Source organism: Saccopteryx leptura, chromosome 3, assembly GCF_036850995.1.
Source record: "Saccopteryx leptura isolate mSacLep1 chromosome 3, mSacLep1_pri_phased_curated, whole genome shotgun sequence".
In the NCBI taxonomy this organism is placed as follows: Eukaryota; Metazoa; Chordata; class Mammalia; order Chiroptera; family Emballonuridae; genus Saccopteryx; species Saccopteryx leptura.
This window is the reverse complement of record NC_089505.1, coordinates 115,417,315-115,434,000: the sequence shown is the minus strand read 5'-3', so window position 1 is coordinate 115,434,000 and position 16,686 is coordinate 115,417,315. Positions and strand designations below refer to the sequence as shown.

General features: G+C 42.4%; 1 protein-coding gene across 8 annotated transcripts in view; it reads left to right on the top strand.

Moving 5' to 3' along the window:
- SCMH1 (Scm polycomb group protein homolog 1) overlaps positions 1-16,686 on the top strand; it is a 166,787-nt gene that overhangs the window by 140,655 nt on the left and 9,446 nt on the right. For all 8 annotated transcript variants that reach the window (XM_066376007.1, XM_066376009.1, XM_066376004.1 and 5 more), the window contains 2 exons: positions 5,740-5,940; positions 8,061-8,258. In XM_066376007.1, coding sequence (XP_066232104.1) covers positions 5,740-5,940; positions 8,061-8,258 — 399 coding nt within the window. The remainder of the gene's footprint in view (positions 1-5,739; positions 5,941-8,060; positions 8,259-16,686) is intronic.

Below are 16,686 nucleotides of genomic sequence, written 5' to 3'. Positions count from 1 at the left end.
TTGCCATATACAAAGTCATCTTGGTTTTCTCCTGTGTTATCTTCTAGAAGTTGTTATTCTTTCCCCATTGATTTGAGAGTGGGGTGGAGAAAGTTAGAGAGAAAGAGAAAAGCATCAACTCACTATTGCACTTAGTTGTGCACTCATTGATTCCCTCTCATATACATGACTGGAGATCAAACCCGTGACCTCACTCTCTGGGACGATGCTTTATCCACTAAGCCACCTGACCAGGGTTCTTCTAGGAGTTTTATAGAATTGAATTTTACATTTAGGTTTGTAATGTATTTTAAGTTAATTTTTGTGACAGATGTAAGGTCTGTCTAGATTCATTTTTTTGCAAGTACACCATTTGTTGAAAAGATGATCTTTGTTCTATTGTATTGCCTTTGCTTTTTTGTCAAAGATCAATTGACTGTATTTATGTGGGACTATTTCTGGCCTCTCTGTTCTGTTACATTGTCTGTATTCTTTCACTAATGCCATATCATCTTGATTGCTGTAGCTTTATAGCAAGTCTTGAAGTTGAGAAGCATCAGTCTTTCAACTTTGTTATTTATTCTTCAGTATTATGTAAGCTGTCCTGGATCTTTTGCTGCTTTGTATAAATTTTAATTTGGTTAGCAATAGCCACAAAATATACTGCTCACAGAAATTAGGGGATATTTCAAAATGAAGTGATAAAATATCCCCTAATTTCTGTGAGCAGTATGGCTTGCTAAAGTTTTGATTGGGATTACATTGAATCTATAGATCAAGTTGGTAAGAACTGACATCTTGACAATAATGAGTCTTCCTATCCATAAACTTGGGATATCTCTCCATTTATTTAATTCTTTTTTATTTTGTTCATCAGTTCTGTAGTTTTCTTCATACAAATTTTATAAACATTTTGTTATATTTATAACTTTCATTTTTGGAGGTGCTAACATGGTATTGTGTTTTTAATTTCAAAAATTGTTCATTACTTTAGTATATTAAAGTATATTAACCTGCATATGAAAATCTTGCTATAATTGTTTATTAGTTCTAGGAATATTTTCTATTTTTCACATTCTCTACGTATACAATTTGGGCATCTATGAACAAGGAAAATTTTATTTCTTCCTTCCCAATCTGTTTACCTTTTTTTATTTTATTAGTTAGGACTTCCAGTGCAATGTTGAAAAGTTATGATAAGAGGGAGCATCCTTTTACCTTGTTCCTGATGTTAGTGGAAAAGCTTCCAGTTTCTCCTCATTAAGCATGAGGTTAGCTGCAGGGTTTTTGTAGATGTTCTTTATCAAGTTGAGACAGTTCCCATCTATTTCTAATTTGCTAAGAGATTCTACCATGAATTGGACTTGGATTTTTGTTAAACGGTTTTTCTGCATCTATTGTTATAATCCTGTGATAGTTCTTCTTTAGCCTGTTGATGTGATGGATCACATTAATTTATTTTTTTTAATATTAAACCTGCCTGGCATCCTGTGATAGATTCCATTTGGTTATCATGTATAGTTTTTTTATATATTGTTAGATTTAATTTGCTAATATTGTGTTGAGGATTTTTGCATCTATGTTCATGAGTGATGTTGGTCTCTAATTTCCTTTTCTTGTAATGTCTTAAACAAAATTTAACAGTAAATTTGAAGATCTAATTGGCTTTATGAAATGATTAATGAATCAGACAGCATCTCATCTAGCAAATAGAGAGATACTCTGAAGGGAATACAAAATGGAAGGTTTTTATAGAAAAAAATGGGACACAGAAGTCATCAGCAAGAGAAAAATGAAAGTTCATTGGAGGAAACTAAGAGTTCAGGTAACGAGGGTTCCCTGTTGGCTGGGCTGCAGCATTTCCATTGGCTGGGCTTGTTGCTGGTCAAGAGGAAAATCTTTTTGCTACTGGAGAACTGCAGTAGCTATATTTTCTGTTTGGGAGCACAAGATAAGTTCCTTCCTACTGGGGTCCGTTACTGATGTCTTCCTGTTTGGAATAACTGGCACCTTTCTGTTTGGGGTAATTGACCAGGGAGTGGTATGGCCAGAGCTCCCTCTACAGGCCTTTCCAAATCCAGTTGTAGCTGTGGTTTCCTTCATCAGTTTTCATATCTTTGGTTTTAGTTTTAGGGAATGCTGGCCTCATAGAATGACTTAAGAAGTATTCTCTGTGTTTTCTGAAAGAGATTATAGAAAATTGTAAAATATATTTCTTAAATGTTTGTTAGTATTCACTAGTGAATTCATCTATGCCAGCTGCTTTCTATTTTGGAAGGTTATTAATTGATTTAAATTCTTCAGTGTGTGTGTGTGTGTATATATATATATATATATATATATATATATATATATATATATTCATATTGTCTTTTTCTTCTTTTCTAAGGTTTGACACATTGTGTCTTTCACAGAATTAGTCCATTTCATATAGATATGAAATTTTGGGGTATAGAATTATTCATAGCATTTCTTTATTATGTTGTTAATGATCATGGATCTATAGTGACATCCCCTTTTTTTTCTGATATTAGTGACTTGTATCATCTCTCTCTCTCTCTTTTTATGTAGGCTGCCTAAAGGTTTGTCAATTTCACTGATCTTTACAAAGAAAGGAGCTTTTGGTTTTATTGATTTTTCTCTGTTGACTTACTGTTTTCAATTTCATTGATTTCGGCTAATTTTTTAAAATTTCTTTTCTTCTGCTTACTTTGGGTTTAATTTACTCTTCTATTTTTTATTTTCTCAAAGTGGAAGCTTAGACTATTGACTTTATATCTTCTTTTCTAATATATGCATTTAATGTATAAATTTCTCTCTACTGCTTTTGCTGCAACCCACAATGTATTTTTATTATTATTAAAATGTTTTTAAATTTCTGTTGAGAATTCTTCTTTATTTTTTTAATCCATGTGTTATATAGAAGTACATTGTTTAATCTCCACTTATTTAGGGATTTTTTTTTTTTACCTGTCTCTCTGTTTCTGATTTTTTGTTTAATTCCATTGTGGTCTAAGAGCAGACATATGATTTCTATTCTTTTTAATTTGTTAATATGTAGTTATGGCCCAGAATGTGGTCTGTCTTGGTGAATGTTTCATGTGAGTTTGAGAAGAATGTGTGTTCTGCTGTTGTTGTGTGAAGTAGTTTGTAGATATCTATATTTCCAGTTGATTGATGGTGCTATTGAGTTTAACACTGTTCCTACTGATTTTCTGCCTGTTGGATCTGTCCATTTCTGATAAAGGGATGTTACAGTCTCCAACTCTAAGAGTGGATTTATCTATTTCTCCTTGAAGTTTTATCAATTTTTGCCTCCCATATTTTGATGCTCTGTTAGGTGCATGTACAGTAAGGATTAATATGTCTTCTTAGATAATTGACCTCTATATTTTACATAATGCTCCTATTTACCTATGATAACTTTCCTTGCTCCAAAATCTGTTTAAGCTCCTAGAGGTAAAACTCAAAAAAGTGCAGGGACTCCCCTCCACATGACTGGCTCCCCTGGAGTTTTTAACTCTCAGACTTGTCCACACTGAGCATCCATCAATTCATCAATTACAGTTCAGATTATTCTACTTTGCTCTGGTTCCCATGGAGGTTTCTGCTCTAGTAAATTGTGATTCTCTGTACCTATCTGTCTTTCCAAATTTGAGGGACAGAAGTTTGCCCTATGACCTCACTTCTCTGATGGACCTAAAAGGACTGTTGATTTCTTTAGTTTGTTCAGGTTTTTATTTATTGTTAGTATGAAGTGGGTACTTCATATTCCTTATATGCTGTACCCTTATCTGAATTTTTTTTTTATAGCCTCCAATTCTGATATCATGGATGCAGTAGAAAAAAAAAAACAGGGAAAGGAAGCCAGATGGCACTTGCATTATTTTGTCTAGAATCACCTTAGCTATTTTGTTGAGTTTATCAGGTACATTTCCTATTTCCATGTTACTTCAAGTGACAGTTCTAACATTTCATCACTACCTAGTAAGTGTCCCCTATCCTCTATCTTCCAATAAGATTTTTTTCACTTTCCTTTCAGCCCTCTCTGACAGCCTTTGCAACGCTCTCTTTGTGGCTCTTTCTGCTTCTTTCTGCTGCCCAGTCCCAAAGTCAATGTTGTATTGTCAGGCTTTTGTTACTCTAGCAAAATATTGGAACCTATTTGTGGTACTACAGTCTGTTCCAATAATCTTTTGCTATATAACAAACCAATATGAAACTTGATGGCTGAAAACAACGGTGTGGGCAGGGCTAAGTGGCAACAGCTTGTCTCTGTTCCGTGGTCTCAGCTGTGGCAGCCTGACTGGGGCTGGAGGATTACTCCCACCATGTGCTGACCAGTGAGTTCTGGCTGTTAGTTGCTCTCCACGTGGACCTCACTATAGAGTTTTGCCTCCTCCCACATGGTAGTGTCCCAAGACACAGGAAGTGGAAACTGCTAGTATTTTTTAAGCTGTAGGCCCAGAAACTGGCACGGTGTCATTTCCACTATAGTCTGTTAGGCAGGTATCACAGAGATTGATATAAGCCGTCTCAAAGAATTTGGGGGCTATGTTTTAAAACTGCCACATTCTTCTAAGGGTTTCATCATTTCAGTAGGTTTTAGGAGAAAACATAGTTAAAATAAATTAAGTATTTATTTTAATTTATCACCTTCCACATCCTTCTTCCCTTTTCTATTTTCTATTTTTGTCTCTCCACCTTGCTTCCCCTTAGAATTACAACGATAGAAGTGGGAGAGTCCTCAAAGGGCATCTGGCTCAGCCCCCTCACTTCACAGACGGCCAACACAAGGCTCAAAGAAGACATCAGTTCATCCACAGCCCACACAGCATTGCTCGTATCTTTTGTGCCTTTAATTACAAAGGAGACTTTTTACGCTCCAACCCCTCCCGTTAGTGATCCATGACAGTGTGGTAAAGGAGAGGACCCCTACTGAAGTGGAGGCCTAGGCGGAAGACCAGCAGGGAGCATGTCACAGCTAAGCAGACTTTGGTGAGCCCTCTCCGGGGACCAGGAAAGCAGCTCTATTTAGGACTGCTCTTTCTCCTGTGCTCACCTGTCCCGGGTCAGCACAGTGCCTGGTGGAGGGCTGCAGTTAGAATGCCCAGCCAGTTGACAGGAGAAACCACTGAAACAAACAGATATCTAGATGGGACCCTCAGGCCCTTTTCGTGTTTTTCTTTATTCCATTTTTTTCTCTTTTTTCTACTTTCTTTGGACCTGAGTGTTGATGTAGAAGATAAAAAGGGGACTCTAACACCCAGAACAGAAAGCAAGGCAAGTGAACAGTCGTATGACCATTCTGAGCCCAAGGCTACACACCATACACACTCAAGCATACACACTAATATTGCTATGACCCCACAACTCTTTACACAGGTAAGGTAAGATACACAAAGGATATGTGAGGCAACCAAGTACCAAAAGTGAAAGTACATATATATCTGGGAAATAGTTTAGATTTTCTTTTCAGTGCACAGAAGACAAAATACTAATGCTGTGCGTTGGCGTTTGGTCAGGCTGTTCTTCCAGCAGGCTGTGTTCCCAGAGCCTTTGGTCATGCAGCTTGGGCTGGCAGCAGCTGGGCACAGCCACCCTCTACCCCCTCCCACAGTGTGTCACCAGCTAAGCAGCTGGGAGTCCTGCTCGGGACCAGAGTCCAGGGTACAAAAGGCAGAAGAGAGCACTGTTGTCCAACTTCTCTACCCCAAGTACTCTGTAAGGCTTTTAAATTTAATACTTTGTCTCCTGCAGTTTGTATTTACTTGAACAAGAACGGCAGCACTGGACCCCACTTAGATAAGAAGAAGGTCCAGCAGCTCCCTGACCATTTTGGGCCAGCCCGCGCCTCTGTGGTGTTGCAGCAGGCTGTCCAGGCTTGCATCGACTGTGCTTACCACCAGAAAACCGTCTTCAGCTTCCTCAAACAGGGCCACGGTGGTGAGGTTATCTCAGGTAAGCTCCCTTGAGCTGGTATGGCTTCCTAGCCAGAGGGCCAGGCCTTCTCAACTGGCTAATATCTGACAAGGCCTCCTGGTTCCCACTTCACCTGAAGGCTCTGAGGAAGTGTGAAGGTATTCCCTTCCACAGAGAGTCCTCATTTTCAATGCCCAGAGGCCCTCTGAACCTTGTGCGTACCTCTGCCAAGTAGAATATCCACGTAGACTGTTTAGAGGCTTAATTGAGATTCTAAGCAGATGCCCCTACTGTCTGCCTACTTAGCCTCTCCATACAGAAAACATATGAGTGTGTTGCTTTAAAGACATCCCTGAAGATAGAAGAATCAAGAGGGGGCTGTATTGTGGCTACAGGAGCATTTCTCCAGACTGCCACCCACCTGGCGTGAGGGAACCTGAACTCTTCTCTCATTGTTTTGATTCCTTAGCTTCCCAGTCCTGAGCCAGCCCTCATACATGGGAGCTGAACCTCAGGGCAGAGTGGGAAGAGTCATTCCCTCTTTCTTTTCTGCTATGAGAATCTGAGTCAGCTGCACTGTGTTTTGTTGTTTTCATGAGAATATTTACTTTTTCTGCTGTGCCCCTTTTCTGTTTCAGTTTTTCTGGCTTTTGTTTTTTTGCAAGAGAGAGAGAAAGGAAGGGAGAGAGAGAGATGAGAAGCATCAACTCATAGTTGCAGCACTTTAGTTGTTCATTGATTGCTTCTCATATGTGCCTTGACCAGGGGTCTCCAGCTGAGCCAGTGACCCCTTACTCAAGTCAAGGACCTTGGGCTTGATCCCACGCTCAAGCCGGCGACCCCATGCTCAAGCTATTGAGCTTGTGCTCAAGCCAGATGAGCCTACACTCAAAGCCTGCAACATCACAGTTTCACATCTGGAACCTCAGCATTCCAGGTCAACACTCTGTCCACTGCCACCACTGGTCAGGCTCTGTTTCAGTTTTCATAAGTACAAAACCCTATTCTTTACCCACTAAACCTATAATGACTTGACCTAAAGCCTTTCAGTCTTAACTGTATGCTCCTCCATAATCTCTTGCCCCTTTTTTCTAATGAGTTGCAATATCTAACCTCAGGGAGCAGCTGTCATGGAAAACCCCATAAATAATCCAATTATATTCTTTCAGCGAACATTTATTGAGCCCTTACTATATGTCAGAGGTTATTGCCAGACACTGGCCAGGGGAGGGAGAGAAAGGAAGATAGGCTCGGACTCTGCCCTGGTGAAAAGGAAGAACATCCTACAGCTAACTGTGAGAGGTGTTGCAATAGAGGAATATGTACAAGGTGGTGTGGGAGCCCAGACGAGGGAGTAGTTGGCTGAGTAGAGGATGGGGCGGGCAGGGAAGGAATTATTATAGGAGGCTGAGAACTGCCTGGAAAATCAAGCCTTGCTTTCCCTCGGAGGCCACTCCCCAGTGCCTGGTCTCCCTTGGCTCCTGTGCATCTGTGTGCGGGGCACGGCCTCCACTGCCTCTCTTCAGCTGCCATCGCTGACACCTCCTGCAGGGGTCTTTCTCTGCCCCAGTGTCGGTTCCTGAGAGACCCGTACCTCCATTTCCTGCTGTGCTCAGAGGCAAATGCAAAGGCCTTTAGCTTTTTAAGGACGATACAGATACTTTTTGAATAGAAATAGCTAGAGAGTAAAATCAAATGAGGCTTGGCATAGTTCCAAATGTTGCCAAAATTCTAGTGTCTTTATACAGATTGAATTGTATACCCACCATTGCTGGGTATACCATCTCTTCTGCCCAGCAACTCTGTTCTTAGGCAGTTCTTATGGAAATAGTAACCTAAATGAACAGATTTCCTGGACATGGCCCAGCCAGCTGATGGAGCAGATAGAATTATGTTCACAGTTGTTTTCACAAGTTGAGTAAAATCATTCCAGAGCCCTGGGTGCAACAGACTTGGCCTGGCCACTCCCATTATTGCAAGCCCTTTGGAGTTGGAGGCAAAAACCAAACCCTCAAGGGAGGGAGGGAGGAAACCTGGGCACTGATTGCCTTTGTGTAACCAGGTAAGCCTGCGGCAAGCCGTGGGCTGGACTCTTCCTGCCCGGTGCTGCACGGCATTGCCCGGCTAATGCGCTCAACCCTGTTCCCTCCACTCCACAGCCGTGTTTGACCGGGAACAGCACACCCTCAACCTCCCAGCAGTCAACAGCATCACCTACGTCCTTCGCTTCCTGGAGAAACTCTGCCACAACCTTCGCAGTGACAATCTGTTTGGCAACCAGCCCTTTACACAGACTCACTTACCACTCACCTCCACAGAGTACAGCCACAGCCACAGCCACGACAGGTACCTACCAGGTAGGAGTTGGGACGGAGTCTGGGCTAAGAAAGGGGGCAGGGCTGGTAGCAGCACCAGCATCTGCCCAGGGTCAGCCCTCAGACCTACTAGCCTGGCACCTGTTATCCAGAGGTCGGGTTTTCTGTCCCTAACCTTTGCCACATCTGGGACTTTTAGGTCTCCTTTCATCTTTGCTCTTTTCAGGATTTTGTGCCCTCTCTCTAGGATGAACCTTCTTTCCTCTGGATTTTTATCCTTCGAGAAAGGTGGTTCACGAGTCCCCTGCTGAGCTCCAGACAGCATGTGGAGCCACTGTGAAGTCAGTGTGTCTCCAGTGCAGGTCTGGCAGCAGAGGCCTACCATAGACCTCCCCTGCCAGCAGGAAGGCTTAGTCTCAAGCTACAGATTGAGAAATGTGCTCCCTGGTGATTGGCCATCCACTCTTTCCTTTGGCACATGGCCCTAACTCCTCCAGCACTGCCAGTCTAGCAAGTCAATTCAAGTTCCTGCTGTTTCTAACTAGGCTGGAAAATAGCTTTCTTAGTTAACATACCAGACCCACAACGGGAGAGCAGATGCCACGTGGCCGGATCAGTGACTAAGCACTTCCGAGAGGGGTTAAAGAGTGAATGGAACGCGGCATCTCTAATCTGGAGCCCAGGACACAGACGACAGGGAGGGAAAGCTCGCCCTAAACATAGTGAGGTAGGTCATTGTTGAGAGAGGGAGGCAAGGCCCTTTAAAGAAGTCCTGTGGACTTTCTCCTGGCCAGAGGAACAGAGAGGTGGTGCCATCAGTCTCAGGGTTGTGCTGTCTGTTATGTGGGAGCATGTAAGTCTGACCTTCTATACAGGTCTTGTCCCCACACCACCTTCCCTGTAGCCTTTTTATCATTGTGTTAACAGAATCACTTCTGATCAGAATGCCACTGATGGAGAATGTGCTCAGGGAAGTGACTACTCACCAGCCCCAGCCACCACCACCCCTGTATTTTTGTACCCAAATGAGCATTGCTTACATAACTTTTAAAAATATACTTGACTTTCAAATACTGTTTGTGGGGACCAGACAATCTGGTCCCTGCAGATATACTTGTGACACCCTCACTGATCCTTTCTCTCACCTAACCTGCTCTAGATTGCTTTCTTTCAGCATCAGACTCCCTGAGAATAGAAAAAAGGCATTGTCACTTACAGTTGGAATGTTCCACTGGGAGTCTGGGCTGGGCATGGTGAGTTGCTGCAGACAAAGGCAGGCTGTTAAATGTCCCCAGCTATTGGCATTGGGGAACTATAAGCTGCACTTCTGTAATGCAAGTTAGGCCTACCTGGGATTCTGAAAGAATGAATACATGGAGGGAATAGCATATCCCTGAGTATAGCTGCTAGTCTGAAGACAGATGTCTCAACTCTTTGAATTGAATAGCAACTCAGAATTCCTCAATGGAATAAGGTCATTACGCACTAAGAGAAGCATGCTGGTAGCAGCACGCAGAGACTGGTAGGAGTGTGTATCATGGACCTGCAGTCACGAAGGTAGTTTGGGATCGGGGCATGACCTTTCCTGGGAGTTCTGTACCAGTTTGCATTTTTCTGATTCAACACTGATTCAGATAAGAGGAAGCAAGATTTAGCCACTCTTCCTTCTTGCCTCACCAAGAAAGAGACCAATACTGAGGTTATCACATTCTGCCATTGGCTGTCCCCCTCCCTTCCTTTTCCTCATTTTCAGACAGATTCAGCCAACTCTCTGCACCCTTTTGTGCTCTAACCTGTTTCTCAGAGTAGGTGCCCAGCAACTTGGCTGCTCTCACCCTAGTTTTTATTTGCTTCCCTGAAATGAGCATTTTAACTATGCCCAGACAAGTCAGAGCATTGCCTAGATTTCTGACTCTGTGCAACTTCACTTATCTTTTTTTCCCCTTCGCTTATCTTTTCTGCCGCCTTACTGAGGCTCTGCCCTACCTTTGGTGATTTACCATTTCCTGACCTTTTCTGACCAGTTACCCAGACCTCTGCCAAAGGACTTAATCTGGATAAGGGCGCCTTTTGCTTTGCCCTTTAGGTCTGCTGTTTATCACTCCTTCCCTTCTGCTTGGTTACACATTTCTACTAGTTGGACGTCTGAAGGTGCCCGCTGTTATCTAGGTACTTCCTGGAACTCTCTTCCCTACAGGCTTGTGTCCACACTATCCCACCCTGTCGGGTCTTGGCCTAACTGACCTTGACCTTGTGCTTCCAGGTAGCAGATAGTCACCAAATGCATATCTCACTAGGCTTCCTTACCTAAGTTGAAACTTAAACATTTCGTCTCCAACATTTTATTTTGAAATTTTTCAAATCTACAGAAAAGTTGTGCAAAAAGTACTATGAGAAACCATGTACTCTTCACCTGGATTTACCATTTAACTTTTTGCAATATTTACTTTATCCATTTCTCTAAGTATATATACATGTATATGTATCTTTACATTTTTTGTTTATTTACTGAACCATTCGAGAGTTAACTACTGATAAGAGACTTGATCTTTAAATACTTTTGTATGTATCTCCTAAGAACAAGGAACATAATACTATTATCATATTCAATAAATTTAACATTAATAAAATATACAATTGTTGACTCTTGAAACAATATGGGTTTGAATTTCACAGGTCCTCTTATCTGTGGATTTTTTTTCAATAAATACTGTAAATGCATTTTTTCTTCCTTATGATTTTTTTTATATTTTTCTTTTTCCTTATGATTTTCTTAATAACATTTTCTTTTCTCTAGCTTATTTTATTGTAAGACCACAATGTATAATATATATAACATACAAAATCTGTGTTAATTGCCTTACCAGGCAGTAGCATAATGGATAGAGCATCAGCCTGGGATGCTGAGGACCCAGGTTCAAAACCCCAAAGTCTTCACCTTGAGCACAGGGGTCGCTGGCTTGAGCCCATAGGTCACTTGGCTTGAGCAGGGGGTCACTAGCTCAGCTGGAGGCCCCTAGTCAAAGCAATTGGTAAACAGCCATAACTATGAGTTGATGCTTCTCATCTCTCCCTTCCTGTCTGTCCCTCTCTCTGTCTCTGTCAAAAAGAATTTTTTTAAGTTAAATGTGGGTTTTCAACTGCAGGGGTGGGGCACAGTAATGGGAGCCCCTAATCTCCACATTGTTCAAGGTTCAACTATAACTGATAAAGTCCACATTTAAATTATACAATTCTCCCAATAATGTTCTCTTTTTTCTTTTTGACAATAAAACATTTTATTTTTTAAATTTTCTTAATTTTATTTTTAAATTACAGTTTACAATCAATATTATTTTGTTTTAGTTTCAGGTGTACAGCAGTGTTTAGATGATATGCTTTCCAAAGTGAGCCCTCTGATATTTCCAGTACCCACCTGGCACCATACATAGTTATTACAATGTTATTGCTGTTGTCCCTATGCTGTACTTTACATCCCTCTTCCAATCAAGTTCTTTATAGCTGTTTTCCCCCCAATCTAAGGTCCAGTGAAGGATCGCCCACTACATTTAGGTGTCTTCTCTTTAGTTTCCTTTTATTGAGAGCAGTTTTCCAGCCTTTTTTCCTACCTCCCATTACATGATATTGATGTTATGAAGAATCCAGGCCAGTTGTTTCAGTTTGACATCATCAAACATTTATCAAATACTTACTCTTTGCCAGATTCTATCCTGGATGCTGGGGAGACAGAGGTAAGACAGACTCAATCCCTGCTCTGAAAGCATTCCCAGCTAAGAGCGGGAGCTGTAGGTAACATGTGCACGGTAAGAGCATGGAACAGAGGTACTCGGGCCCCACTAGGAGTGATGAGCAAGAAGTGGGGTGAAGAAGATTCCAGGGATGGATTCCTGGGGAAGTGGCAGGGGAAGCAATGTCAGATCACAGCTACACACAGTTAGATCAAGTAAGAGGTTTGTGAAGATTGAGAGGGAGTTCCTTCTGGCCCTGTACAAGACAGAAGATAGCATTAATTTAGCTGGTCCCAGTGAATATTCATTTTAGCTGTAATTGAAATCCACCCAGCAATTAGTGTCTAGGCCTGCTGCTGTGTAATTGTCCAGGTTTCTCTCTGCGGGAGGAAGTAGTTCATTTGCCCCATGACAATGAGTTCTTGTGCCTGTCTTTCTGGGTGCCATCCTGGTCTTCCGGGCTAGTTATAAAGTAGTTCTCCAAATGCCCAGTGACTAGAACCAAATAGGCACTGTGAAATCTCTAGAATGCCCTTGTCTCCCCACACAAGGTTTCCTCATAGAACTGTCAGAGTTTTAAGATAACTCAGATTTTCATATTTAATTGAAACTATTGATTCCATTATTCAGTCAGTCAGTCAACCCAGTATCTATTGACTACATCAGGGGTCGGGAACCTTTTTGTCTGAGAGTGCTATGAACACCACATATTTTAAAATGTAATTCCGTGAGAGCCATACAATGACCCGTGTACCTTATGCATTATCTAATAAAAATTTGATGTTGTCCCGGAGGACAGCTGTGATTGGCTCTAGCCACCTTCAACCATGAACATGAGCGGTAGGAAATGAATGGATTGTAATATATGAGAATGTTTTATATTTTTAACATTATTTTTTTTATTAAAGATTTGCGAGCCAGATGCAGCCATCAAAAGAGCCACATCTGGCTCGCAAGCCATAGGTTCCAACCCCTGGACTACATGATGCCAAGCTCTGATTTACAAACTAAGGATTTTATTGTAAACTAGGAGTCAAGGTCCTTAATGCCCACAGAGTATACAGCCTGGTAAAGAATACTAACAAATAAGCAAACAATTAATTCATGGTGATGAGTACTTCGATTGATTTTTTATGTAAGAGCGAGAGACATCAATTTGTAGTTTCACTTATTTATGCATTCTTTGGTTGATTCTTGTATGTGCCCTGACCAGGGATCGAACCTGCAACCTTGGCATATCAGGACAACGCTCTAACCGAGCTACCCAGCCAGGGCTATGATGAGTACTTTAATTGGACAAATTTAAAGTTCAAAAGTTCAAACCAAGTATGTCAGGTAAGATTTTTCCAGAAAAAAAAAATGACACCTAAGTTTGGACCTGAAGGAGTGAGGACCCAAAGAGATGGAGGAGAGGAATGATGAAGAATGTTCTTGTTGACTAACTAGCATGTGAGAATGAGGGGCAAGAGGACACACGGCCTGTGTCAGAGGAAGAGAATGTCCAGTACAGCTAGAATACGAGGAGAAGAGAAGAGGGTGAGAGGTGAGGCTGGAGTGGCAGGCAGAGGCCCAGTCAGGAAGGCCTGCTTGACCGTGGTACAGACTTTTCCATGTGTTCTAGAAAGCTCACTCAGGATACTTTGTGGGAGAATGGCTTGGAATGCAGCAAGACAGAAGAATGAAAACTAGTTGGAGATTTTTGCAGAACTCTGCAAGTCCTCCTAGATTTGGGGATTTTTCCATTCATTTGATATCCAAATCTAGATAAATAAAATGAACCCCTTCCCACATAACCCAGATAAGGTCACATTTTCCTGGTAGTTGCTCATACTTCTCTCTGTCAATTCCTGGTTCTGACTCAGTTCTTAATTCCTTTCTCTGGCAACTCCCGTAGCTGGTGGTCTCTCTCTCAACAGCCCTTTGCCCCAGATATTTGATCCAGTTCCTCATCCTTCCTTGATTCAGTTTCTTGAATCTCAGAAGCAGAAAGTGCTATAGAGATGATCTCCTGTGTAGCCCAACAGACAAGAGTGGTCATCTGACTTCTGCTTAAATAATCCTGATAGCTTGCTCACCATCGCCTTTGGCAATTAGTTTTACTGTTAAGACACTTATTCCCAAAATGCCTCCCTTTTTACATGAAATTACCTTCTTATAACTCCTGCCCACTGTTCTACTTTATGCCTTCCAGAATAGCAGATCTGCCTCCAGTTCTCTTCCCATCCCATGACTGCCGTTAGGGTTTTGGTCTCCTCTGACCTTTCTACAATCTGTAGATTCCCAGGTTTTTTCTTGTTTGCCTCTCACTAGCATTCCGGTCACCCTTCACTGGGAACTCTAGTTTTTAAGGTCAGCCTTGCAATACGATACTCAGAAAAGATCTGCCACTCACTAAAAATAAATGCATAAGGGCAAGGTCTTTAGCTGTGTGTTTACCTCTGCATATCCCGTAACTAGCATAGTGGCTTGCAAGCAGTGCTCAACAAATTTTTGTTGAGTGAATGAATGCGCTCCCTCCTGTGCTGGCTGTCCTCCTGTTTCCAGCATATCAACAGCAAATTTAATTTACATTGACCTTAGAGGTTAGCGGTTTTCATCTTCATGTTGTAGCCAGACAAACTGAAGCCCAGATAAAAGGCAGTGATTGTTGAATAATGATTGTGTTAGAAATGGAACTTGAGTCTTCCAGCTCCAATTTTAGATCCCTAGGCCAGTGGTTTCAAAGTTTAACAGTAAAACTTCTTTTCTGCAAAGGTAAGATTATATGAAACTCAGGTATATAAAAGTTAAACCACAGCTCTTTTGATAGAAACCAGGATGAGACCCAGAGCCCTGTTTCCTTGGCCTCCCTCTGAGGCCCGGGGCTCTGTAGAGCACAGCTTGAAAGCACTGTGGTCTTCTGCCCTGCCATTTACTAGTGAAGGCAGCCAGGGCCTCACAGATTGGCCATCCCCAGACTAGGAACCCCCAGAGACTTGGCTATGATTTTTCTTCCGCATCTGGCCTTGCCTAGTCCAGGTGCCATCAGTCCGGATTTTTAGGCCCCTCAACTCAGAATTCAGATTTCAGTTACTATACTTAGCATTGCTGAGAGGAAAAGACATTTACTGATTTGCATCAGCATCTGGTGAGCCCCAGGCATTGTCATCATAATTATTTTTCACATCTGTTAGCTCTTGTGAGGCAGCTGTGGTATTGTCCCAGTCTTTACTGAGTAAAACCAGAACTAGAAAGGTGACGTTAGGCTGCTGATAAGTGCAGAAATTCGACTTTATCTCTTTCTTGAGCTGCTGCAGGGAATGTAGGTTTGCCACTAGCTCTGAATGAAGTCTCCAATAACAGCTTTCCACCTTTGTGAAGTCCATCCCATTTCATTTCCTCATTTGATGTTCTCAGCATGACAAAGGGTGAGTTTTCCCCATTTAACAGATGAAGAAACCGATGCTCAGAGAAGACAAGCAACTTGCCTGGGACCACTCACCTAGTTAAAGGCAAGAGCTGAAGTGTAGGACTCAGGCCTCATGTTTTCCAGATTGTTCCCGTTCTTGTCTAAAGCAGGACGATGCTATAGTCATCTCTCCTGGAAAATAGGAATCTGGGACCTCGCCTGCAGAATGGGAGTGAATGTGGTTTAGGTATCCCGGGGCCTCAGACTTCTTTCTTCAGAGTCATTTCTAGGGGAGGGCTTCATCAGCTAAATTCCCTGAGATGAGGGTGAAATCTGTCTCCTGCTAGATTTGACTCTAAGCCCATGGTTACCAAGAAATTTTAGGTGAGTAGCAGAAAGCAGTCCTAAAATCCTAAACTCTTGCACAAAGGTATTATTGTATGCCAGATAATGTGTTTGAATTTAGTGTTTATCAGAGGCCCTCAATGAGTCACAAGCATTATCTAAGAAAAACCAGAGGAGAGTGATACATACCCGTACCCAAGACCTCACCCCCCATAAGCAGAGAGAGCTGTGGCCAGGGCAGATGAACTGTTTTAGTATGTGCAGAGCCCAGTCATGAGACAGCCTGCTTCAGCTTCTGTAGGGCAGTGATTAGGGGCTACTGCCTGGTTTGGGGCCACGGCCTGGGTGCAGAAAGGTCAGGACGAGATTCCCTTTACAAAGCTTTCATAGCCACTTTCTTTTGATATTTACAAGCCCCTTAGAAGAAAGGAAGCCCCTTCCATTTTATAGCTAAGGAGACTGAGGTTCTGAGGGAAGCCCCTTGCCTGCTGAGGGTCAGAGTCAATCCTAACCCAGATTTCGGTCCCATGCCTACATTCTCACCACTGTCCAATCCAGCATCCTTGGAAGATTCCTATAGAACAAGACAAATATGAAAGGATGGGAGGGGGACGTAGGAGCATATCCTTTGCAGACAACCTTCCACCAGGCATCGAGAAGCATTTCTGAGACATGCTGCGGGCTGAGGGAGCCCCCTCTACAGTGCCCTCCTTAGCAAGCGTGTCTCTTCTCCAGCGCCCTGGTTCTCTGCTCCAGCATCTTGTGTGCAAGGCAGCCTCTCCCTATTTTTTTTTAAGGTTCTCCTTATCCAGAAAAAGCATAAGACATCCAGACCAAAAGAAACCTCAAAGACTTTCTTGTCTAAGAATAAGTCTCTAAGGAAATCCAAGTCCCAAGAGCAGCCCTGGGCTTGACTAAGGCCACCTGGTGAGAGCCAGAGCCGTGACTGGCCCGCAGGCCTCCAGAGGGAGGCCCAGCAGGACTTCCTGTTTCACTGCCTCTTGCTCCA